Source organism: Oryctolagus cuniculus, chromosome 12 (genome assembly GCF_964237555.1).
Source record: "Oryctolagus cuniculus chromosome 12, mOryCun1.1, whole genome shotgun sequence".
NCBI lineage: Eukaryota > Metazoa > Chordata > Mammalia > Lagomorpha > Leporidae > Oryctolagus > Oryctolagus cuniculus.
The window spans coordinates 57,136,831-57,161,352 of NC_091443.1; the positions used below are offsets into that span (position 1 = coordinate 57,136,831).

At 39.3% G+C, this 24,522-nt stretch overlaps 1 protein-coding gene across 6 annotated transcripts in view; it reads left to right on the plus strand.

Annotated features, from left to right (window-relative positions):
• Positions 1-24,522, plus strand: part of FMN1 (formin 1) — a 481,578-nt gene that overhangs the window by 313,239 nt on the left and 143,817 nt on the right. For all 6 annotated transcript variants that reach the window (XM_051822097.2, XM_070053344.1, XM_051822098.2 and 3 more), the window contains 4 exons: positions 468-597; positions 2,227-2,373; positions 3,519-3,578; positions 14,293-14,413. In XM_051822097.2, the coding sequence (XP_051678057.2) occupies positions 468-597; positions 2,227-2,373; positions 3,519-3,578; positions 14,293-14,413 (458 nt within the window). The remainder of the gene's footprint in view (positions 1-467; positions 598-2,226; positions 2,374-3,518; positions 3,579-14,292; positions 14,414-24,522) is intronic.

Below are 24,522 nucleotides of genomic sequence, written 5' to 3' on the forward strand. Positions count from 1 at the left end.
TGAAACTACCACTGATATACCTTGATTCCATATTGGAGTGACTGGATTCCAGTCTTGGCTCTGTTCCCAATTCCAGCTTCCTGCTAATGCGTATCCTGAGAGGCAGCAGATGATGGCTCGAGTAGTTGGGTCCATTCTCTTCACATGAGAGGTCACTATTGAGTTCCTGGCTTTGGTCTGGTCCATTCCTGGTTGTAGCAAGTATTTGGGAAGTGAAGCAGTGGATGGGGCTCTATCTGTCTGTCTTTGTGTCTATGTTTCTGCCTTTCAAATGAATAAATAAAAAATTTTAAGGTAATTTTTTAAAGAAGTAGCCCTGTTGTCAATAGAATATATATCCTTGGAGTTCTTTGAGTTACACTGATATCTTTTTGTCAAATGAACATTGTCATGGTGAATCTTTTTTCAGCTCTTTATTTTTCTTGTGATTATATGTAGAGGTAACGGATTCATTTTTATTTTTACAGATTTTTACATGAATTAGCGCAGATTCCTAATTTTGCTGAACGTGCCCAGTGCATAATCTTCCGATCTGTCTTTTCTGAGGGTATAACTTCCTTGCATCGAAAGGTAGAGATCATCACTCGAGCTTCTAAGGTATGTCTACTGCCTAATTTAAAAGATGGCTTTGCTCTTATTGGAAGTAAAGGAGAAAGTAAAGGACCAATTATCCTGCCCTTGTAGAAAACCTTTTGGAGATGGGGTTCTATGTTTTTCTAAGTATAAGTATCTGAACCAATTATGAGTGTGTATGAGTGGAAAAGAGAGAGTGAGAAAAGAAGATACTGAACAAGAGAGGGAGAAGGAAAGAAAAGGTGGTTTTACAGATTTCTTCTAAAAATTCCAAATACCTTCCAGTGGATGCACTACCTATAAAAGCCAACATAAATAGCATAGTTTGCTTTCTGTTTGACTCTCTGGATTGCAAAAGATGCATTTGATGATTTGATGATCTGAAAAATATGTCTACCCAATGAAATTAAGGATTCTAGAGATAATGAAATAAATATGTTGGCTTTACTATACCATTGTTCATTATGAAGTTAGATTCTAGCTCTTGGCTTTTTATTACACTGACCAGTTTTCATAAGAGCATGCTAGCCTTCTCCACAAATATTGTGGAGTAGTGCTTACTTGCCTATCTGGAGGGGACATTTGTTTTCCTCTAAAATTATACAAGATTTCAATAAGAAAGCAAAATACTGCAAAAATAATAATATGTATCCACTAGGAACACCTGGAAGCCAGGAGCAGATGTTTACCTATAGCTGAATTTTTTTATTTTATTTATTTATTTTTTTTTTTTGACAGGCAGAGTGGACAGTGAGAGAGAGAGAGAAAGGTCTTTCTTTTGCCGTTGGTTCACCCTCCAATGGCCGCCGCAGCCGGCGCGCTGCGGCTGGCGCACCGCGCTGATCCGATGGCAGGAGCCAGGTGCTTCTCCTGGTCTCCCATGGGGTGCAGGGCCCAAGGACTTGGGCCATCCTCCACTGTACTCCCTGGCCACAGCAGAGGCTAGCTGAATTTTAAAATAAAGTCACGTAAGACTATAGAGAAAAAAATTTCAACTTGGAAATTTGCACTTGACACATCAAAGAAAATAAAGAGGAAAAGCACATAAAACAGACAGCTGAAGAAATTCCTAAGCAGCTTGATATTGTAAAAGTTAATAGACAATACAACAAAAACTTAATAATCACAAATTTAATAAAATTAATAATTATAGTCCATGGCCTAAGAATGTATTATAGTTTCCCTTTGAGGATCACACACAGGGATAAGGAAGAACATGCTTACTATTATGTCTACTCTGCATTTAACTGGACAGTTTATATAGTTATATAACAGAGTCTCAAAAAGAATTAAATGCCTTTCTGCTCCAAAATTATTAAAGGTCAACCCTAACTGTATGAACTCCATTTTTCCAATTAAATACTTTAAAATAAGTATTAAAACTGGCTTAAATGGCAATATAAATACTGATATTTAATCCTCAATATTAAAACCAGGACTGTTCATAAAAGATTGAGTGAGTAGAAAATGATGACTGTTAATGTATTTTTTTTACACTTATGGCTTAGTCAAATCTATTTTTCATTTCTGCAACTGTTAGTCCTGTTGGTAACAAGCCACTAGCCTATTGGGTACTCAGCAAATATTTGCTGTTGAATGAGCATGGGTCCATTTGGAGTTCAGCTCCATACTAATTAGTGTTTGCCGTCACAGGGCTTGCTGCACATGAAGAGCGTGAAGGATATTTTAGCTCTCATTCTGGCTTTTGGAAATTATATGAATGGAGGAAATAGAACTCGAGGTCAAGCAGATGGATATAGCTTAGAAATTCTGCCCAAACTCAAGGACGTCAAAAGTCGGGTACTTGTTTATTTTTCATGATGAGTTCCTATGATCTGTCATTATTTTGCTTCTTTACCTTTACTTTAAAAAACAAAATTCCAGATTGTCCATTCTTCATTACCCTCTCCCTAATAATTTATTTTATTTTAGACGTTTTTTCTTTCTTTGCTCTCTTGTAACTTTTGAATAAAGGTCAGGTTTCTATGCTGGACCTTATTTTCAATGCCACAATCCCCAGTCTTTGTTTGCTCTAAGGTATGTGATTAGATATTAGACTGGTTCTTCAATGGGAGTATAAATAGTCAGCATTATTAGCCATGTTAGCCACGCAATGGCTGGAGTCTGTTTGACCTTAGTGTTGGCAACTTGTAATTTACTGTTTTCTGATTGGCAGAGCAGTATTGAATCACCCATTGAACCAAGCATTTGAATTATTCTTTGGCTGTGACAATTGGGCTGGGGGTCCACTGTCAAACTCTCTGAGCCTGATTAGCATTTGGCTCCACACCCCTGCAGCGCTACCTCTTTGGAAACAACCAGCCCATATCTAGGCATCCCATGGGGAACAGGGGGGAGTTCAGGGAGGGGAAATACACAGGCAAATTAGAATTAGACCCCTGTGAACAACACACAAAGGCTGCCTTGTGGGAGGGCCTGCTCGCCCCTGGCCTCTCAGGGTCATAAAGTGGCTTGGTGTTCCTTTTAAACTAGCCCTGATTGTTTTTCACACCATTAAGAACACACATTTTTTTGAAAGGTAGAAAGGGAGGGATGGTTTTCTGTTCTAGTCCCTGGTTCCCTTTAGCTCAAGCCACCCCCCCTCTTGACTTTATGCCAGAAAATATTAGCAAACACTATGTTTGTTTGTTTGTTTAGCCATTATCTCTGCAGATTTAGGGATCATCTATTTGTTCCTCCCCCACTTCCTCCAATGCCCCCCCCCCAACACACACACAAAGGCTAGGGTTTGCCATTTCTTTGCCTAGCTGTAATTTTTAAAAAAAATGAATGGGAGGAGAAGGAAAATCTTGCCAGTCTTAAACAGAATTAGGACCAGGTCTTATAAATTAGGAGAGTCACAGTCTGAAATTTCAGCTCTGACATTTCTGCCATAGTGGAGTCTTGTGTGCATAATTTTCATCTAAGCTTCTCTTTAAACCTAGGATAATGGGATTAATCTGGTGGACTACGTTGTGAAGTATTACCTGCGGTATTATGATCAGGTAAGAAATGCTAACATAATGCATTTCAACTTTTACATGTTATTTTCACTCAAAAATTGGATGATGGGTAGAAGAAAGGGGGATTTCAAGGCCAACATAAAATCTGAGAGCTTTCCCTGACTCCTTGGTTTACATGAGAACACTGAAGCCCAGGGAGTTTGGCTCACTCTTTTAAAGGGAAGCGCTATTCAGTGGCAGGAGTATACCACTTCTCAACCTACCTTGCAACACAGCTGCAGGGAGACCCTCAAACTGCCTCAGCACATTGTGACCCCATATGACAGTCTCTGTAAAATCTAGATTAATTCAGTAATTGGTTATAATTGAAACTAGACTCTGAGATGCAAAGCAAGATGTAGGAAATTTAGGCAGTAATACCTAGTATTTTGCCAGTAATGCAAGTGTGAACAAGTTGAAGACGTGGAATTTGAAAAACGCGTCTCCTCTGCTTAGATTATATTTGCAGTTAGAAATAAACATTTCTCTGAGAATTCACCTGAGCACAATTTTCTGTTTTATTCCTTCTTAAATTGAGAACAGGGAGTCCTAACTTTGAGAAGAAAGAGGGACTGTTACAAGTTGTTGAAAAACAGTCATCAATATGGATGGAAAAAGTGTCCAAAGAAAATGTTGTCAGAGCATGGAGGGAAGAAAATTCAAGATTCCAGGATCTTGTTTTCAAAAGGCTTACAATTTTATTCATCAGACAAGCTAAGCCCTGATGAGCTTCCTTCTGGGAGAGCTTATCAAACTATTCCCAGTAGATCTACATTTGGGTTCATCCTCCTCCTCCCTCCCTCCAAACTCCATCCTATTTCTAATGAAGATATTTTTTCATCTTTCAGGCAGAAAGACTTACACTGTTCTTCAGTTCACCTCTGTCATTCAACTGCATAGTTTCTACTTGCTGGCTCTGGCTGATTCAGGCTGGAGATTTTCAGTGGCTTCCCAGCTCATCTCCCATCTGCAGGTGCTGATGCTCTGAACCATCACACACCTTCACATGTGGTTCTGATCATATCACTTTCTTTACTCAAAACGGAAATGATTCTCCGTTTTCAAGTGAATTAAGACTCTACTCAAGTTAATTCCATTTTCTATCAACCAGACTTTTATTACTGTCTCTCTACACATATCTTGTGATCCAACTCAAGACCTGAGGTTTTCCAAACACACCCACCCTGTGCCTCCTCACTAATGTGTTTTCTTCTGATGTTCTCCCTAACTGGAACTATCTTAGTTTTCTAAAACTTTCCTTTTTTTTTTAGACTTTAATATGCTCTGCAAATAATGAATTTAATGATCTTTTAAGAAAAAGCTCCCACTGGTATTATCAATATATGTGCTATAAACTTATCCAAAAAAGTACCAACCCCTTGTGAAGAGATTTACATAATTTTATGGAGAGCCATAAGAAAAATGACTTAAAAGTATAGAGTGAGGCAAAAAAAATTGTTTAAAAAGATGAGCAGGGGTCAGTACTATAGGACAGCATATTAACCCACTGCCTGTGACACTGGTATCCCTTATGAGCACCAGTTCAAGTCCTGGCTTCTCTGCTTCCAATCTAGTTTCCTGCTAATGCTCCTGGGAAAGCAGCAGAAGATTGCCCAAGTGCTTGGGGACCTTGCCACCCACATGGGAGACCTGGGTAAAGTTCCAGGATCTTGACTTTGGCCTGGCCCAGCCCTGGATGTTGTAGGCATTTGGGGAGCAAACCAGCAGATGGAAGATAGATTCTCTCTTTCTCTCTCTCTCTCTCTCTCCCCTTCCCTCCCTCCTTCCCTTCTTCCTCCCTCCCTCCTTCCCTCTCTTCTCTCTCTGTCATCAGTCTTTCAAACAAACAAATAAATCTTAAAAAAAAAAAAAAAAGAAAAGATGAGCATGGATGGGTATTTGACTACCACCCGACTCCAGCTTCTTGCTAAAATAGACCCTGGGAGGCAGTGGTGATGGCTCAAGTCTTTGGGTTCCTGCCACTCATGTAGGATTGAATTACCTTTAAAAAAAATTATATAAGGTATACAAATTTCATGTATACAGATTGAGAAACAGTGATACTTCCCACCCTATCCTCCCTCCCTCCCAGCTCCCAACCTTCCTCCTCCTTCCTCACCTAATCCCTCTTAATTTTTACAATGATCTATTTTCAGTTTACTTTATACTCATAAGATTAACACTACACTAAGTGAAGAGTTCAACCAATAGTAAGAAGAAAAAGAAAAAGAAACTGTTCAGGACTGTAAACAATCATCCTAGCTGAAAATGTTGATTTCACTCCTATACATTACATTTTGAGCACTCTTAGTTACCACAGATCAGAGAAAACATATGTAGTTGTCTTTTTGGGACTGGCTTATTTCACTAACTATAATGGTTTCCAGTTGCATCCATTTTGTTGCATAAGATAGGATTTCATTCTTTTTTTTATAGCTGAGTAGTATTCCAAATTGTATATATACCATGTTTTTTTATCCAGATATCAGTTGATGAATATCTAGCTTCATTCCATATCTTAGCTATTGTAAATTGAGCTGCAATAAACAAGGGGTACAACTCTTTCATATGTTGATTTCAGTAAATTCCCAGTACCAGGATGGCTGGGTCATATCCTATATCTGTTTTCAGCTTTCTGAGGTATCTCCATACTGTCTTCCACAATGGCTGCGTCAGTTTATATTCACACCAAAAGTGGATTAGGGTACCTTTCCCCTCACATCCTCGCCAGCATTTACTGTTTGTTTATTTCTGTTTGAGAGCATTCTTTTTTTTTATTATTTTTTAAAATGTTTTTGAGAGTGGACAGTAAGAGAGAGAGACAGAGAGAAAGGTCTTCCTTTTGCCGTTGGTTCACCCTCCAATGGCCGTCGCGGCCAGCGTGCTGCAGCCAGCGCATCGCCCTGATCCAAAGCCAGGAGCCAGGTGCTTCTCCTGGTCTCCCATGCAGGTGCAGGGCCCAAGCACTTGGGCCATCCTCCACTGCACTCCCGGGCCATAGCAGAGAGCTGGACTGGAAGAGGGGCAACTGGCACAGAATCCGGAGCCCTGACGGGGACTAGAATCTGGTGTGCCGGCGCCGCAGGCGGAGGATTAGCCTATTGAGCCACAGCGCCAGCCTGTATGAGAGCATTCTAATTAGGATGAGGTAAAACCTCATTGTGATTTTGATTTGCATTTCCCTGATGGCTAATGATCCTGAACATTTTTTCATGTGTCTGTTGGCCATTTGAATTTCCTCTTTTGAAAAATGCCTGTTCAAGTCTTTCACCCTTTTCTTAACTGGATTGTATGTTTTGTTGTTGTTGAGTTTCTTGAGCTCTTTATAGATTCTGGATATCAATCCTTTATCAGTTTCTTAGTTTGCAAATATTTTCTTCCATTCTGTCAGTTTTCTCTTTATTTTCCTGAGTGTTTCTTTTGCAGTGCAGAAGCTTCTCAGCTTGATATAATCCCATTTGTCTATTTTGACTTTGATTGCTTGTGCTTCTGGGGTCTTTTCCAAGAAGTCTTTGCCTCTGCCAATGTCTTGCAGAGTTTCTCCAATGTTCTCCTCTAGTAATTAGATGGTATCAGGACATAGATTTAGATTCCTGATCCATTTTGAGTTGATTCTTGTATAAGCTATAAGGTAGAGGTCATGTTTTATAATTCTCCATGCAGAGCTCCAATTTTCCCAGCACCATTTGTGGTGAAGGGACTGTCATTGCTCCAGGGATTGATTTTAGCTCTTTTGTCAAAGATTAATTGGTTGTAGATATGTGGATTAATTTCTGAAGTTTCTATTCTGTCCTGTTGATCTTCATGTCTATTATACCCATTTTTGTGCCATTATGAGACTGTTTTGATTAAAACTGACCTGTAGTATGTTGAAATCTGGTGTTGTGATGCCTCTGGCTTTATTTTCGTTGTCTAAGATTGTTTTAGCTATTTGGGGTCTCTTGTATTTCCATATGAATTTCAGCATCATTTTCTCTAGATTTGAGAAAAATGTCATTGGTATTTTGATTGGGATTGCATTGAATCTGTAAATTCCTTTTGATAGTATGGACATTTTGATGATATTAATTCTTCCAATCAATGAACATGGGAGATTTTTCCATTTTTTATGTCTTCTGTTTCTTTCTTTAATGTTTTGTAATTTTCATCATAGAGGTATTTACCCCCTTGGTTAAATGTATTCAAATTTTTGTAGGATTGAATTTGTTGTAGGATTGAATTCCAATTTCAACCTCTGTCCAGCCTTAGTTATTGTGGTCATTTGGGGATGTTTGCCCCTGCCCCCTTTCTCAAGTTAATTATTTAATTATTTTTAAAGGACAAAAATTGGCAAATGACTTGAATAAACATTTCTCCAAAGCCAAAGGAGTCATACAAATAGGCAATAAGTAAATGAAGAAATGCTGAACAGCACTAGTCATTAGGTACATACAGTTCAAAATCACAGATATTCCCTCATCTACATTAGATTGGCCCTTATAAAATTAACAAATGTTAACAAGGATGTGGAGAAATTGGAACTCTAATCACTGTTGGGAATGTAAAATGGTTTAACCACTATGGAAAACAGTATGAGTGTTTCTCAAAAAAGTAAAAATAGAACTATCTTATGATCAAGGAATCCTTCTTTTAGGTATTATCCAAAAGAATTGAAACCCAATCTCAAAAGAGATACTAGCACTCCAACATTCCTTGCATCACACAGTTTTCTGGGCAAGCACATAGCATCTTTATGTGAATGCTTTTTTACAAAAGTATCCTCTGTAGGATACATAGCTTTGTGAGTGGAGGGCAGGCTAGATAAGACTGCTTTTGATCTAGAGACCTTAAACAGAGATCAACTCAGTTTAAACCTGATGAACTATATATGATAGTCCCAAGAAAAGTTTGCTCAACTTAACATTATTACAACTTATAAATCCAGTTGGTTTTTCATATCTTCTGTTTGTCTTTTGTAAATTGCCTGCCATGTCTCTGGCCATTTCTTTAATGAAAAGGAGCAAGTTGTCCTTTTCTTGTTGATTCTGAAGAGCTCATTATCCATTGTGTTGCATGCATTTTCCATAATATGTTATTTAGAAGTTGGCTTAAAAAAAAAAAAGGTTTATTTGTCTGTATTTTTTTTGAAAGGCAAAGAGAGAGATTGAGATTGAGATTCTCCATTCCCTTGTTCACTCCCTTAGTGGCTACAACAACCAGGTCTAGGCCAGGCTGAAACCAGGAACCAGCAACTCCATCCTGGTCTCCCACATGGGTGGTAAGGATGCAAACATGGCCATCTTCTACTGCCTTTCCAAGATATTAGCAGGAAGCTTGATCAGCTTGCCAATATGGGATGTCAGTGCCTCAAGTGGTGGCTTAACTTATGGCACCACAACACCAACCCCTAGAAGTTGGCTTTCTTTAAGTATAGTTGTATTATTATTATTGGAGAATAAGAGTGACAGTTGGATGAAGAAAGCGCTTATCCATAATTTTACTCCTTAAAAGCCAACAACATCCTGAACTGGACCAGGCCAATGCCAGAAGCCAGGAACTCAATCTAGCTCTCCCACAGGGATGGCAGGGATGTAGTCACTCATATATTGATCACTACCTCCCAGGGTTAGTATGAGTCAGAAGCTGGACTCAGGAGTTGGAGCTCAGTATTAGACCCAGGTACTACAATGTGGGATGTGGATATCTTAACCCATGTATTAACCACAAAACTAAACACACATCCCAAGTCAGTTTTGAGATTCTAAATGTTAAAATTTCTAATTAAGAATTAAAGATTTTTTATGCTTTCATGGTTATTTATCTTTTGTGGCTTTTATCTAAGTTTGAATGCTTTGAAAGGACTTTGCTACCCCAGTATCAGAGAGCTATTTGCCTATATTTCCTTACATGGTTTTGTGATTTCATTTTTTTGTTTATTTTTAAGTTTTTTCTTCTTTAGACATTATGTTGGTCTTTGTTATCAGGTGGAAGATCTAATTCAATTTTTTCCTCTCCTCAATTGCTTGAAATTTCTCCTTTATCCCATTCTTAATATATATTTACTTAGATCCATTTCTGATTATTTCCTTTCTATTTTCTTGAGTTTTTAAATTCATTGTTCCATAATTGCTTTATATAATACTTAACACAAATTTACTTAGGTCCATTTCTGATATTTCCTTTCCATTTCCTTGTGTTTTTTTTAATCTATTCCAAAATTGTACGCTTTTAATTGCTACAGCTTTATAACACACGATTTTTCAATTCTGATCAAATGTTGCTAATTATTTTAAAACCATCTTGTCAGTTTCTGTTGTTGATAGGTCTTTTGACTCTTGTATCCACTAGAGAGGATAATATCACTTTTATTTTATTATGTTAAAAAAAACACTAAATGAGATCTACTCTGGTAAATTTTTTTTAAACTTTTATTTAATAAATATAGATTTCCAAAGTACAGCTTATGGATTACAATGGCTCCCCTCCACCATAACATCCCTCCCACCCGCAACCCTCCCCTTTCCCACTCCCTCTCCCCTTCCATTCACATCAAGATTCATTTTCATTTCTCTTTATATACAGAAGATCAGTTTAGCATACATTAAGTAAAGATTTCAACAGTTTGCTCCCACACAGAAACATAAAGTGAAAAATACTGTTTGAGTACTAGTTATAGCATTAAATCTCAATGTACAGCACACTAAGGACAAAGATCCTATATGAGGAGTAAGTGCACAGTGACTCCTGTTGTTGACTTAACAAATTGACACTCTTGTTTATGGCATCAGTAATCAACCTAGGCTCTTGTCATGAGTCGCCAAGGCTATGGAAGCCCCCTGAGTTCACTGACTCTGATAATTTTTAGATAAGGCCATGGTCAAAGTGGAAGTTCTTTCCTCCCTTCAGAGAAAGGTACCTCCTTCTTTGATGACCCATTCTTTCCACTGGGATCTCACTCGTGGAGATCTTTCATTTAGGTTTTTTTTTTTTCCCCGAGAGTGTCTTGGCTTTCCATGCCTGAAATAGTCTCATGGGCTTTTCTGCCGGATCCGCATGCCTTAAGGGCTGATTCTGAGGCCAGAGTGCTGTTTAGGACATCTGCCATTCTATGGGTCTGCTGTGTATCTCACTTCCCATGTTGGATCATTCTCTCCCTTTTTTATTCTATCAGCTAGTATTTGCAGACACTATTCTTATTTATGTGCTCCCTTTGACTCTAAGTCCTATCATTATGATCAGTTGTGAACAGAAATTGATCACTGGGACTAGTGAGATGGCATTGGTACATGCCACCTTGATGGGATTGAATTGGAATCCCCTGGTATGTTTCTAACTCTATCATTTGAGGTAAGTCAGCTTGAGCATGTCCCGAATTGCACATCTCTTCCCTCTCTTATTCCCACTCTTATATTTAACAGTGATCACTTTTCAGTTAAGTTTCAGCACTTAAGAATTGTGTATCGATTACAGTATTCAACCAAAAGTATTAAGTAGAACAAACAAACAAACAAAAATTTTAAGTGAACAGAGCACTATTGTTAACCCCATGCACACTGTTACATGGCAGATCTCCAGAACTTTTTCATCTTGCATGAAGAAACTCTAATCATATGTCCATTGAACATCAACTCCCCCTTACCCGCTTCCCCTGCCTTTTTGTAACCAATGTTCCACTTTCTGTAAGTTTTACTGCTTTAGATACTCATAGGTGGAATCATGCAGTCTTTGAACTTTTTTGACTAGATGGTACCAGCATAATATCCTTATGTTTGAGCCATTTGTGACATAAGGCAGAATTTCCCTCCTTTTTACAGTTAAATAATATTCCATTGTACATAAAATAATATATAATCTCAAACATGTGAACATAAATTTGCAGAAAAACCTAGAAACCTAGATATTAAAATGTTTGATCATTTCTGGTTGTTAGCATTGTAACAGATTCTTTTACTTTTTTCTTTTTCAAAGTACTAAACACATTGAACATATGCTACCTGTGAAATGGGAAAATGGATATAATAAAAAATTTAGGCCAATCTTATATGACCCTTGTTCGATGAAATCTTTGCTTAAATTCTCAGGTTTGAAAGAAAGCCTTGAAACTCCCAATTTTCTAACTTGAGACACTCTTTTTGAATCTCTCGTGATATGTTATATTCTGCTTTGTGTATGGATATTTATAGTAGTAACCTATTTTCTTGGCATTGCTCCTTGAAGTAAAGAATTCATTATTGTTTTGTTTTGTTTTGTTTTGTTTTTTTTAGTATCTGTAATGTAAGTATCTGATAAATAACTTGATATTTGCTAAGTTGTATATAATGTAAAAACCCACATTGTACATCTGGAGATAACAAGGTGTGAGAAAATGATATCTGTTTTCTGGTGAAGAGTAGTAAGCACATTTTTGAGTGTCATGAAAAAAGAAACAGCTAGCATGTTTGTATATATCCAAAGTTCTGAGAGCGGGTATCAGTGCAGCACAAGAATTATGATTGGATGGGCAGATTTACCTGGTAGTTTTTCTCTCTCAAATAATACACATTCTGTAGGAAGGCTGAAACTTGCATATGAATCGTGACTATCATTGAAGAGAACCAAACCCAGTGGAGTCAACATCACAGAGAATAGTCTGAAAATTAGAATAATTTCAAACATGGGATGACCCAGTCTAGGAAAAATTTAAGACTTCTCCATTTGTGTGGTGCTCTCCTGGCTTTCCTGGTGCAAAATGCATTTCACTCAGCAAGAGTGTAGAATTCTGTGATTTATGACACCATCCCTTCCCCCCCAGCAGCATAAGTGATGATTTCTGTGGTCAGTGGTGATGAGCAATTAGCTGAAGAAAGGTGACTCCTGCTCCAGGCTTCCTTCTACTCCTGGTTTTGGGTCCAAGTCTATGTCTGTGAAGTTTCAAGAAATCCACATGGAGTCATGTCTTTTGAACTCTAATTGAGCCCCTTTCTCAAGAGTTGCTACCAAACTTTTTACTCGGCGGCATTTTCTCTTTTTCAGCTTAAAAAAATTTTTTTTTTGAGAAGCCAGTCCGAGACTGATAAAACAGTTTGGAAATATTATGCCTGAGCTCTTGCAGTGTAGATTACTAGGGAGCTTTGTGGTAAGCCTTTTAGATGTTTTTCCACCTTGGAACTCAGTCTAGAATGCTGCTATTGTTTTGAAAGTAGTCAAATAAGTATAGGAAGATGAAAAAAAAAATGGTAAGTTGAGTTCTGATAAAATGAAGAAAACCATCTTCTCTTAGCATTTAACGTTGAAGCTAAAGTTCTTAACAGAAAGGGAAGAATCCGGGAGATTTCTGAAACTATAAGGAAATGTGATGATCAATTAGATGTCTCGTGCTCAGGGTATATACATCCCAGGACGGTGCTTTATAGGCTCTCTGTACTGGTGCCCACCCACCAAACACCAGGTTTGTTGATATGGCAGATGTTGTGTAGGGCACTGAGAACACAACACAGTTTCTGCCTTTCAGATGTTTATAATCTGGTGGGAAAACATACAGGCCTCACGTGGGAAATTCTAAGTTTAATTACGGTAAATTAAAAGTGATAATGGAGTACCATGTCATGGGCTAGGGGCAACCTTTGAGGAAGTAATGATTGTTTTGAGACAAGGAGGATGAGGATGAGGATGAGGATGAGCAAGAAAGGAGGAGGGAAGCCTTTTGGAAAGGATTGGGAAGAGAAAGCTCTCTAGACAAAGGCCTAGAGGCAGAAGACTCTGGTGTGCACTGTTATCTCCTGAAGATTTGGGAGCGAGGGAGTTGGTGATAGGGGAAAGTAGAAATAAGGCTGGAAATGCAGATGGAGGCCAGATTATAAAGTGCCTTGTAAAGCAGTTCTGAGTTTGGAATTAGTCCTATTGGCAGTAGGGAAGATGGAACTTGAAGGAAAGCTGGCAAAGTAGCCCATGTAGAGAGAGAGAACTGAAGACTGCCTAAGATATGCAAGATACAAAGCTTGCATTAAACAATGCAGGGAGGAAACCAAGCTAGGCTAGAAGACTGCTGAGGTTCAGCTTATGTTTCAGTAGTCCTGAAGATTCTGTCCCTCAAAATGTTTCTCAGCTGAGATCCTCTATTACATGTAGCTGTGGAGTTTGTCAAAACCATACCCAACCATACATTCAGTAAATATCTCTTAAGATGGGCCTAACATCCTTTGGGAAAGGTTTACAAATACATGAAGAATTTGATCACACTTGGTTCATACACAAACTTTCAGCTGCTGAGTAAAACAGATAAAGGCAGAGGGTTATTTTCTTTTTCACTATGGTAGCTTCTTATCCAGCACCTCCGACTCGCACCTATTGGCATACTTGGCATATCCCAAAGATGAGTTATCTAATTGCTAGCAGGTGTAACTCAAACAAGGACTTTAAATTTAAATATTCTCATGTGTTCCCTGTATACCTTTTTCTATGGGAATAGAGTATCTAAGGGCGTACCTGGTAGTTTTCTTTTTGATTCATAAGGCAAAATAGAACTTAAGACATGCCATAGCCAATGCCAATCTCAGTGCCAAAAAAGACCAAAAAGATGTTATGAGAGACACAAGCACTTCAAATTAGCAAGTCCAGATTTGGGAATACAGAGGAGCATTGCTGTGATTCTTATACAAACATCCAATAAAAACTTTCCCCCCCTGAGATATGTTTTGAAATTTCAACCAAAAGTGAAGCTTAGGAAGTCTAATGTACTTTTGTTTGTCATATCTTTTAGGAAGCTGGAACGGAAAAGAGTGTTTTCCCCCTGCCTGAACCACAAGATTTTTTTCTAGCTTCCCAAGTCAAGTTTGAAGACCTCATAAAAGATTTGAGAAAATTAAAGAGGCAACTAGAAGGTAATAGGAACTATTCTGTTATTATGATAATAGCTGAGATTACTTTCTTAAAATGCTTTAAGAGAATTATTTATGTCTGGTGCAGAGTTCAGTTATGGTACACGACAGTCCTCATGAAACTTTCCATATCTATGCACTTGGGTAGAAGCACTGTATTTATGTAGGTCTCTCTGTTATGAGTGCTGATCATTGGCTTATAATATCTATATCTTATAATATTTACATTTTCTAGTGTTAAATAGCTACAACAATTAATAGCAACAACAATTATTAGCAGACAGACAAAGAGACCTTCCATTTGCTGATTTATTCCCCAAATGGCCTTAACAATTGGAGTTGGGCCATGCTGATGCCAGGAGCCAGGAACTCCATCTAGGTCTCCCATGTGGGTTTCCCACATGAATGGCAATGACTCAAGTATTTGATCTATCACCTGCTGCTTCACAGGTGCATTAGAAGGTGCTGGACTGGAAGTAGAATAGCCATGACTTAAACTCACACTCTAATAGAGGATGCGTATGTCCCAAATGGAGACTTAACTTACTGTGCCACATGCCAACCCCTCATAAAATTCTTATAATTAAAATGGTAAGCTGAAACTACATTAACTCCATTATACATGGGAGAAAAGTGAGATCTAGAGAGCTCATGATCAGACAGAGTAGGAGGCAGATGTACCGAGCTCTAATTGGATCTATCCAATTGGAATTCATGCATTTTCTGAGCTTACTATGCTGCTTTATTTATATCATCTGTATGCACACACATGCACATACACATGTCCCTAGATACTTAGTTTATGTTTATGAGTCTAGTGATGGTGGTGAGACCTACTGTAAACATTCAGTTTTAGTTGAATTTGCATTTTTAATCATTGAAAGCAAAATGCTGAAGGCCTCTTTTTGGCTTTTTTAAAAGGTGAAAATATGTCTCACTTGGGCAGGAATTTTCCTTTGGCATTTCTAAAGTCCTGTGTTTTCACTGAGGAGACATCTCCTTGTCCAAGAATATAAATACTTGCCTTGGAGCTTGTATAACTCCAATTGAAGAGCCCCACCAAGGATTTAGGGAGCGTGTTAATGTGGAAATGGAGCCCGGAGTGCCAAAGGGGGAGCTTGAGGAAATGAAGAGCTTCAACCAGGAATATTTTTACACCAAGACATAAAATAAACATTTTAAAAATGTTTATTGTGAAAGAGTACTCAGAAACCTAAGTCTTAGACAGAGAACAGCTTGGAAATGCACGTAAAGTGGGAAAGATCTGCTCCCAGTGGCAGAGAAAGCCATTTATTTTTACTTTGGGCATAAAACTTGCTTAAATAAGGATAGTGGTTACAAGTGAATATTTTTACCTTGTAAATTATCTTTAAAGGAACATGTGGGTTTCTTTTCTCCTGTTGATGTGGTTGAAAGAGTGAATTCAGCCAAATGGCTGCTTTGTTCAGGAATATGATATGTGAACTTGTGGTCATTTCCACCCCCCTCCCTCTACCCTGAAGGACTGACAGTTTTATCCTCCTTGGAGATGAGGGGCTTGGTGTGCATTGTAATAAGGCAGGGTTAAGCTGTCATGTGGCAGTTGTCTCTGTCAGGGCTCAGGCCAGTACTCAGTAGGGTACAGGCATCAGTAATGGCCGAGCAGGGCTCGAGATTGTTTCCTCTCCGCCCTGTCTCTGACTGCTCATCCTTCTTGTCTCCTGGCCCCTTCGCCTGACCTTTCTTGTAGTCTCTTGAGCAGAAACCTGATCTCTGTTTGATCTTTCCTCTTCTCCTTCCAGGGCTTGCCTTGCCTGACATCAGGAGTCTGATGATAAATAGCAAGGGGGCAAGAAGACTGAGTGGGGAGGGGGTGGAGAGGCAGGAGCTCCCCCAGAGCTCCTCACTTCAGCACACCTTATTTTGTCTCAGGAGGCTCCCAAGTGTCTTCAGCCTCTTTGAATGAAATACAAGGCCTTCTGAACTATCAGGCCTTCAGTTATTTTTCTTCTGTGTCCTAGGCTTTACCAGAAGATAAGAAGTCCCACAAAGGCAAATGAGGAAATAACTCCCCCTACCCCCCACACACTGAATATTTAAACAAAAATGCCCTGCTAATCTTTAGAGATGCCAGTGTTTTTAACACATGAAAGGTACCCAGTAAATATTTAAAGAAAATACAGACCGTGGGTTCTCTAATGAATTTCTTTTTCTTCTAAATACCATCTGGCAAGAAGACTAGAATGGTGGCGGTCCGTTTCATCTCTAGTTCCCATTCAGGTTTCACCTCCTTTTCCATAAGGCCTTGGTGTGAGCTGAGATTGAATGTTTAATTGAAGAGGACATAATTTTCACACATACAGCAAAGATTTGATGAGGCTTTGAGGTTTATTGTAGCCATTAAAATGTCGTAGCTGCTGGCAAAATCCCAGAAAATGTCTAAAGCTAAACCAGATGTGATTAGCAAATTTCAAGAAGTATCAGGCCACGGTTTTCCAGGCAGGCATGACCCTTTAGATTAGAGAACGTTTTGAGTAGCACTAACCACACCTTAATAGCATGTGAATTAACCCATGGCTGACGGTCACATAAGTGTCACTGATGGAAGTAGAGGTTCTCAAGCAACATCTTTCAGCAAGATGAGAGCTTTGAGAAGCCTTTTTTTTGCAGGTAAACATTGTAAAGAATTGATAAGCACATCAACTTTAGATCTGTTGTGTGATTATTATGAATCAGCTGCTTTACATAAATCATCTTTTTTAATGCTTACAATGCCCCTAGGAAGCTTATATTTTTGCTCTCTCATGAGATAAGGGAACTCAAGTTCATGTGGAGTATTTGTGATTCTTTTCCTGTGTTGCAAAGTCAAGTTTTTTAATAATTCAAAAAATTACTTACTTATTTTAGAGGCAAAGGGGAAGAGAGGGTATGCCTGCAAGCACAAGCCTGCATTCACGGGTTCACTGTCCCGTGGCCAGGGCTGGGCCAGGGCTGAAGCCAGGAGCCAGGAACTCAATCGAGATCCCCCATGGGTGGCAGAGTCCCAATTACTCGAGCCATTACCACTTCCTCCCGGGGCTTGCTTTGGTGTGGGAAGCTGGAATCAGGATCCAGAGCTGGGAATCACACCCAGGTACTACAATGTGTGTAATAATTGCTAGGCTAAACATCTACTCATAAATCAAGTTTTTGATGTTTAGGAGCATATTCCATATTTTGTGTATTGTCCTATACTCCTTAATCAATAATTTTGACTTCCTTCATATCATGATATTGTAAAGAATACTTGGGGAAACCCATATTATGCCAATATTTACTTTCTGACCCCTAGGTTTTGTTGGCTGGCCCAAATTCTCTACATAATCTTAGCAACCTGTATATGGTAGGCAGAATTATGGCCCCCAAAAAGATCCAAACCTTAATCCCTAGAATCTGTATGTTACCTTTTATGGCAAAAAGGGAGATTACTGATGTTGAGATGGGGAGATTATCCTAGACTACCCAAGTGGACTTAATATAACTACACACAGCATTGCTAAGATGATAGAGAATTTCCCAGGTAATAGTCCCCACCAATATTGCATGAAATATGAATTGGTGCTCTCCATAAAAGAGTGTGTGGTCAAATAAACCTGGAAACGCTCCATAATGTAGCTCATACCATAGGGACTCACAGTGTACATGAGCTTATTAAAAGCTCTGAGAAATCTAATAATTTAAAAAAGAGTTACCCCTGCCTAAAAGAGCATTTTCCAACTTAAAACACAGATCATAGTTTTTTTTTTTTTTATGTTCTTTCATTGAATACTTAGTGATGCTTTACAGAACATGCATTCTGAAATATAGTTTAAGAAGGGCTATTGGTACCATAATTTTTAAAAAATTATTTATTTTTTGAAAGGCAGAGTTAGAAAGAGGAAGACACACAAACACATACAGAAATCTTCCATCTGCTGGTTCACTCCCCAATTTCCCACAACACTTAGGTCTGGGCTAGGCTGAAGCCCAGTGCCAGGAACTCCAACCTGATCTCCCATGTGGGTGGCAGGGCCTCAATTACTTGGGCCATCATCCACTGCATTCCCAGGTATATTAGCAGGAAACTGGATGAGAAGGAGGGCAGCTAGGACTCTTAACAGGCATTGTGATATGTGCTGCCGGCATCACAAGTGGTGACTTACCCCACTACATATATACTACAATGCTGGTCCCTTAGTCTCAGACTTTTAAGATAACACAGTTGCTGGTTAAATAGTCATTACTGAATGCCTTCATTGGAGTTGAGATGAACAATTACAGCCTTTGCTCTTTAATATTGTTCTTAATACTCCCTTGACTACACTGTCCTAATTGAACTTGTTATTCAGATAAACAAAGTGAGTCAAACCTTGATGTCTTGTTGCTTGAAAGTGAAAATAAATAACACTAATGTTATTTGAGACTACTTTAGTATCATCTCCCTCTTGTGCATGTTTGTTTGACATGATTCTATGATAATATTTTATTATGGTGAAAAATTGTGGCTGTGAATCTAGAAAAGCTATATTAACATTTTATCAGAAAATGAGATAGGAACTCTTCAGATAGTTGTTTGAAAGCCAACATATTCTAGAAAACTTATCTCAGAATAAAAGTAAATATAAAAACATAATAGCCTACAATAGCTACTTAGTATACTTTTTATACTAAAAAATAGTATCCTATATTATCAAAGTTCAACTACTTAATGAATTAGCTGCATATTAAATCTTTCTTTGAAAATGGTGCATTAGTCTTTTATTACATATACAAATTAGGAAAATATAATTAATAGTCGTTAATCCTCAGTGTAAGACATTCAGACTTGTTTGAGAATGTTGGCAGAGATGCAAGTTCGTGTATGTGTTCTTTAAGAAAATTCTGATGATGTCTTTTTCTCTAAATATTTAAGGCTTTCTATTTCAACATGTTCTTTCTTATGTATGATGTAGAAATATTTGGGAATACACTTACACAATTCTATAAAGGAAAGAATCTGTTGACTCTTTATGATATCTGTTGTCACTTTATAAATGTTTATCCTATAAATATTTATTCTAGAATTTTAGCTCTTTTAAACCTTCCTTCCGTGAGATGTCACATGAAATATGTGGGTCAGGCATTCAGTAAATGTTAAAATGTTCACTCAGAATTTGGCGAGTAGTTGTATTTCTAGACTAACTTCATAATGAAATTCATTTATCACATTTCTGGGCATTTTCAACCCCGTGTTGTTCATGGATTGATAGGACTAGTTCAGAATCTTCCAGATGAAGGTCTATTTTGTCCAGCACTAGTCAATTCTATCTTAAAATTTAAATTACAAGAGAATATAAATTCATATATAAAATAGTTCACAAGAAAGTGAGGTTTCTTTCCTGTAGATTTTCTAAACTATAGTCAGTATATCTTCCAAATGAAGATGACACATTGAATTCAGTTAGCTATACCCCTTTTCAAAGAAAATAAAACGATATTCATGTTACTTGAATTCTGGCATATCATGGGGCTGGGCAGAGACTGGTATGTAGACAGAGTTTCTTTGAGTATGTATATGTAATTTTTATAATTAAAAGTAAACTTAAAACATGAATCATAGTCCACTCTGAATTACAGATAGGTAGGTAGGTTAGTGAGGTTAAGGTTCAGCGATAGTTTTAAAAATATATATATAACATGAGAGTGCTTCAAAAAGTTTGCAGAAAATGAAATTAAAAGATAAATGTACTTTTATCCAAAAATTTTTTTAAATCCATGTATCATTTTTCACAATATGAATAATTTTTCATAAACTTGTTGATAACCCCTCACATTTTTTAAAGATGTATTTGTGAGTCAGCCAAACTGTTTACATGTTGGAATATTCTTCCTGTTTAAAACCATATGGTAAGTGGGGCTGACACTGTGGCATAGTGGGTAAGGCGGCCATCTGCAGTGCTGGCATCCCACATGGCCGGTTTGGGTCCCGACTGCTCCACTTCCGATGCCGCTCTCTGCTGTGGCCTGGGAATGCAGTACAAGATAACCCAAGTCCTTGGGCCCCTGCACCCACGTGGGAAATCCTAGAGGAAGCTCCTTGCTCCTGGCTTCGGATCGGCGCAGCTCTGGCCGTTGCAGCCAGTTGGGGAGTGAACCGTCGGATGAAGGACCTCTCTTTCTCTCTCTCTCTCTGCCTCTCCTTTTCTCTCTCTCTGTAACTCTGACTTTCAAATAAATAAAATAAAGGGCCGGCGCTGTGGCACAGCGGGTTAAGGCCTTGGTCTGGAGTCCAGCATCCCATGTGGGTGGGCACCAGTTCTAGTCCTGGCTGCTCTTCTTCCCATCCAGCTCTCTGCTATGGCCTGAGAAGGCAGTGGAGGATGGCCCAGGTCCTTGGGCCCCTACACCTGTGTGGGAGACCTGGAGGAAGCTCCTGGCTTCTGGTTTCTGGCTTCGGATTGGCGCAGCTCTGGCCATTGCGGCCATCTGGGGAGTGGGCCAGCAGATGGAAGACCTCTCTCTCTCTCTCTACCTCTCTACCTCTCTCTGTAACTCTGTCTTTCAAATAAATAAAAGTAATCTTTAAAATAAAATAAAACCATATGGTAAGCAATAAACTAGCTATTATATGTATGTTCTGCAAGGTAGAAACAATCACCTCGTTTGCCATTTAACTCAATTAATTAAAAAGTTCAGTGTCTATATAAATAAATTGATGAGATATAAAGTACTGAAAGCTGAATGAGTGGAAGGTGAGGTTTGCAACTTTGCCCACTGATGGCACTGGGAAGGGAGGCTGCCTACAGGCTGGTGTCCCAGGGGTACAGAGAGGGCAGAGGCCTCCTCAGCACAAATAAGGCTTCACATCATCTTGCTTTGGATTTTCCCTTGACCAGTTTTGTTTTTATTTTGATTTGGGATAATGGAGTGGTGGTGTTTCCTCTTCCTATCATTTCAGTCCAGTAAGAGTTGGATGCAAGAAGTAAGGAGGGAGGCTAGTAGTTGGTGTTGTCTTCTACTAATGGATTCAAAGTTCATTGCAGAAAGTGGAAGGGATTCCTCTGTCCCTGCGTGATGGTCCAGTTCATTAGTCCATGTTTGCCTTGTCACTATCCTCCTTGAGTCTGGCTTTGCTAGAACCACTGTGGCTCTCCTTCTGTCGGGAATCAATGTTTCTGTCCACCCTTATAATGCAAGTAGGGCCTGTAACAAGACTAAGTTAGCACAAAACAATTTATAAAAAGTTACTTCCTGTTGATATCATCTTAGGAAGCAAAGGAAACCCTTTAAAGGAAATCTGTAATGGTTGTTTCTTACCCTGAGGGTTGCCAAACTTGTTATATAAAATACAGAAGTCCCAGTAAATTTCAAATTTCAGATAAATGAGGGATGTTTAAAGTATGTAAATATGGCTCAAGTATTGCATGGGGCACATTTATTCTAAAAAAAGATTCCTTGTTTATCTCAAATTCAAATTTACCTTCATGTACTGTTTATCTGACATGTCTGTAGAGAATTTAAAAGCATAATAAAGCTAGCTAAAAGTTGGTCCACTTTTTGTTATCATGTATTGACAATTCTAAACAATGGACTCAAGGTCTATAAATATGTTCTAGGGAGTGGTGTGTGTCCATTTCCATCATGACTAATGGCAGCTCTTACCTTTTAATGACCACTTACTAAATACCAATAAATCTGTTCATGTCATTTCAGTTTCTTAAAAGTACTTCAAAGTTAGTTAACATGATTACCTGCATTGTAACAGTAAGAAGGTTGAAGCAACTTTGCTACATGGGCAAAGCTGAGATCTCAAGCAGGCTTAGCTGATTCCAAGGCTTGGGCTTATTCTTCTGTTAATAGACCCGCCCCTGGAACACTAATCGTATGATCTAGAATGGTGAAATTTGAAGAATAAGCCCCACTTTGTCCTCTAGTTCCTTTTCTTTTCTTTCTTTTCTTTTTTTTTTTTTTTTTTTTTTGACAGGCGGAGTGGACAGTGAGAGAGAGAGAAAGGTCTTCCTTTGCTGTTGGTTCACCCTCCAATGGCTGCCGCAGCCAGCGCGCTGCAGCCGGCACACCGCGCTGATCCAATGGCAGGAGCCAGGTACTTATCCTGGTCTCCCATGGGTGCAGGGCCCAAGTCCTTGGGCCATCCTCCACTGCACTCCCTGGCCACAGCAGAGAGCTGGCCTGGAAGAGGGGCAACCAGGACAGAATCCTGTGCCCCGACCGGGACTAGAACCCGGTGTGCAGGCGCCGCAAGGCGGAGGATTAGCCTAGTGAGCTGCGGCGCCGGCCCTCTAGTTCATTTTCTAAAGGTATTATAATAATTGAGTTATATTCAGTCTTCTTATCTCTGCCTGTTACTACTCAACTGGTCTACTCTTGTAACCTCTACAATCCCACCTCCTGCCTCCTGTCAGTCCTTTTGGTTTCTCTCACTGCCCATCTCTTTCTGACATAGACTAGTCTATGTTTCATCCTTTCATGACCCAAAAGATAAGCAGACCAGTCTGATGTAGCTGGTCAGACTAACAGCAGAGGACTTAACGACCTGCTTTGTTTTGACTCCTTTGCTATTCTTCCATTTATGGAAATTGCAAGTAGTAGGGTTCTGATGTAGACAAGAGTAAAAGAAATTTTTAGGACTTGTCAGGTCACATAGCAGAGCAAACAGTACCTCCACCCGACCCTGTCCCCATGCCCGGGGTTAAATCCTGACTCTGCAAGTTAAGTATATTCTACCAGCCAGTATTATCAAGTGCCATTCTCCTCTGAAGAATAAGTATTCCCTGATTGGCAGGGAAGGGGGAGATAGTAACAGTGTGGCTGTAGTAAGCAGGGGTGGGAGTCACTGGAAACCTTTTGGAGGCATTCAGAGCATAGATGGTTGATTAAACACTCATCTAGGATTGAACACTCATCTAGGCTTTTAGTACCTCTTGAAAATTCTCAAAACAATAGTAAAGAGTTCTTTAAAAGTGTAAACTCAGAAGAGCTGAGAGAACCACAAAATTTGTGAAACAAAAAAAAAACAGTGGTTATTGAGCTAACAAAAAAAAAAAAAAACCTGAAAACCGAATTCTAATCCAAGGATGAAGAGAGATGAGAAGCACTCCAAATGCATAACTAAATAAAAATATATACATACACACAAATAAATTAATGAAGACATTCACAAAAATGTCCCACAATGACAGACCTGAAATTCTAATTTTAAAACACCCAGGCCGGCACCGCGGCTCACTAAGCTAATCCTCCGCCTAGCGGCACCGGCACACCGGGTTCTAGTCCCGGTCGGGGCGCCGGATTCTATCCCAGTTGCCCCTCTTCCAGGCCAGCTCTCTGCTGTGGCCAGGGAGTGCAGTGGAGGATGGCCCAGGTGCTTGGGCCCTGCACCCCATGGAAGACCAGGAAAAGCATCTGGCTCCTGGCTCCTGCCATCGGATCAGCGCGGTGCGCCGGCCACAGCACGCCGGCCGCGGCGGCCATTGGAGGGTGAACCAACAGCAAAGGAAGACCTTTCTCTCTGTCTCTCTCTCTCACTGTCCACTCTCCCTGTCAAAAAAAAAAAAAAAAAACCACCCAAATAGATCCAAGTATTGGGGGGGGGGGTGAAAAAAATCCATGTTGTTATTAGAACATTTCAAAATTCTCAGGGCAGAAAGACAATTTTTGTACTTCTAGAAGGAGTGGGTGATGTAGGTGGAACTTGAGAACAGATTTACACACGGGGAGTCAGGACATAGAATGGCATCAAATTTTTCAATAGCATCCTAAAAAATATAATTGGTCCAAATTCTGAGGTATATTATTCCCAAGCCATAATCCTCCAAACAATCCATCAAATATGAGAGCAGATTAAACACATTTTGAGGGACTGGTACTGTGGTGTAGTGGGTAAAGCCATATGGGTAAATCTCATATGGGTGCTGGGTCCAGTCCCGGCTGCTCCACTTCCAATCCAGCTCCCTGCTAATGCACCTGGGGAAGCAGCAGAGGATGGCCCAAGTGCTTGGTCTCCTGTACCCACGTGGGAGACCTGAAAGAAGCTCTTGTCTCCTGGCTTTGAATCGGCCCAACTCCAGCCATTGCAGCCATTTGAGGAGTGAACCAGTGGATGGAAGATTCCCCCC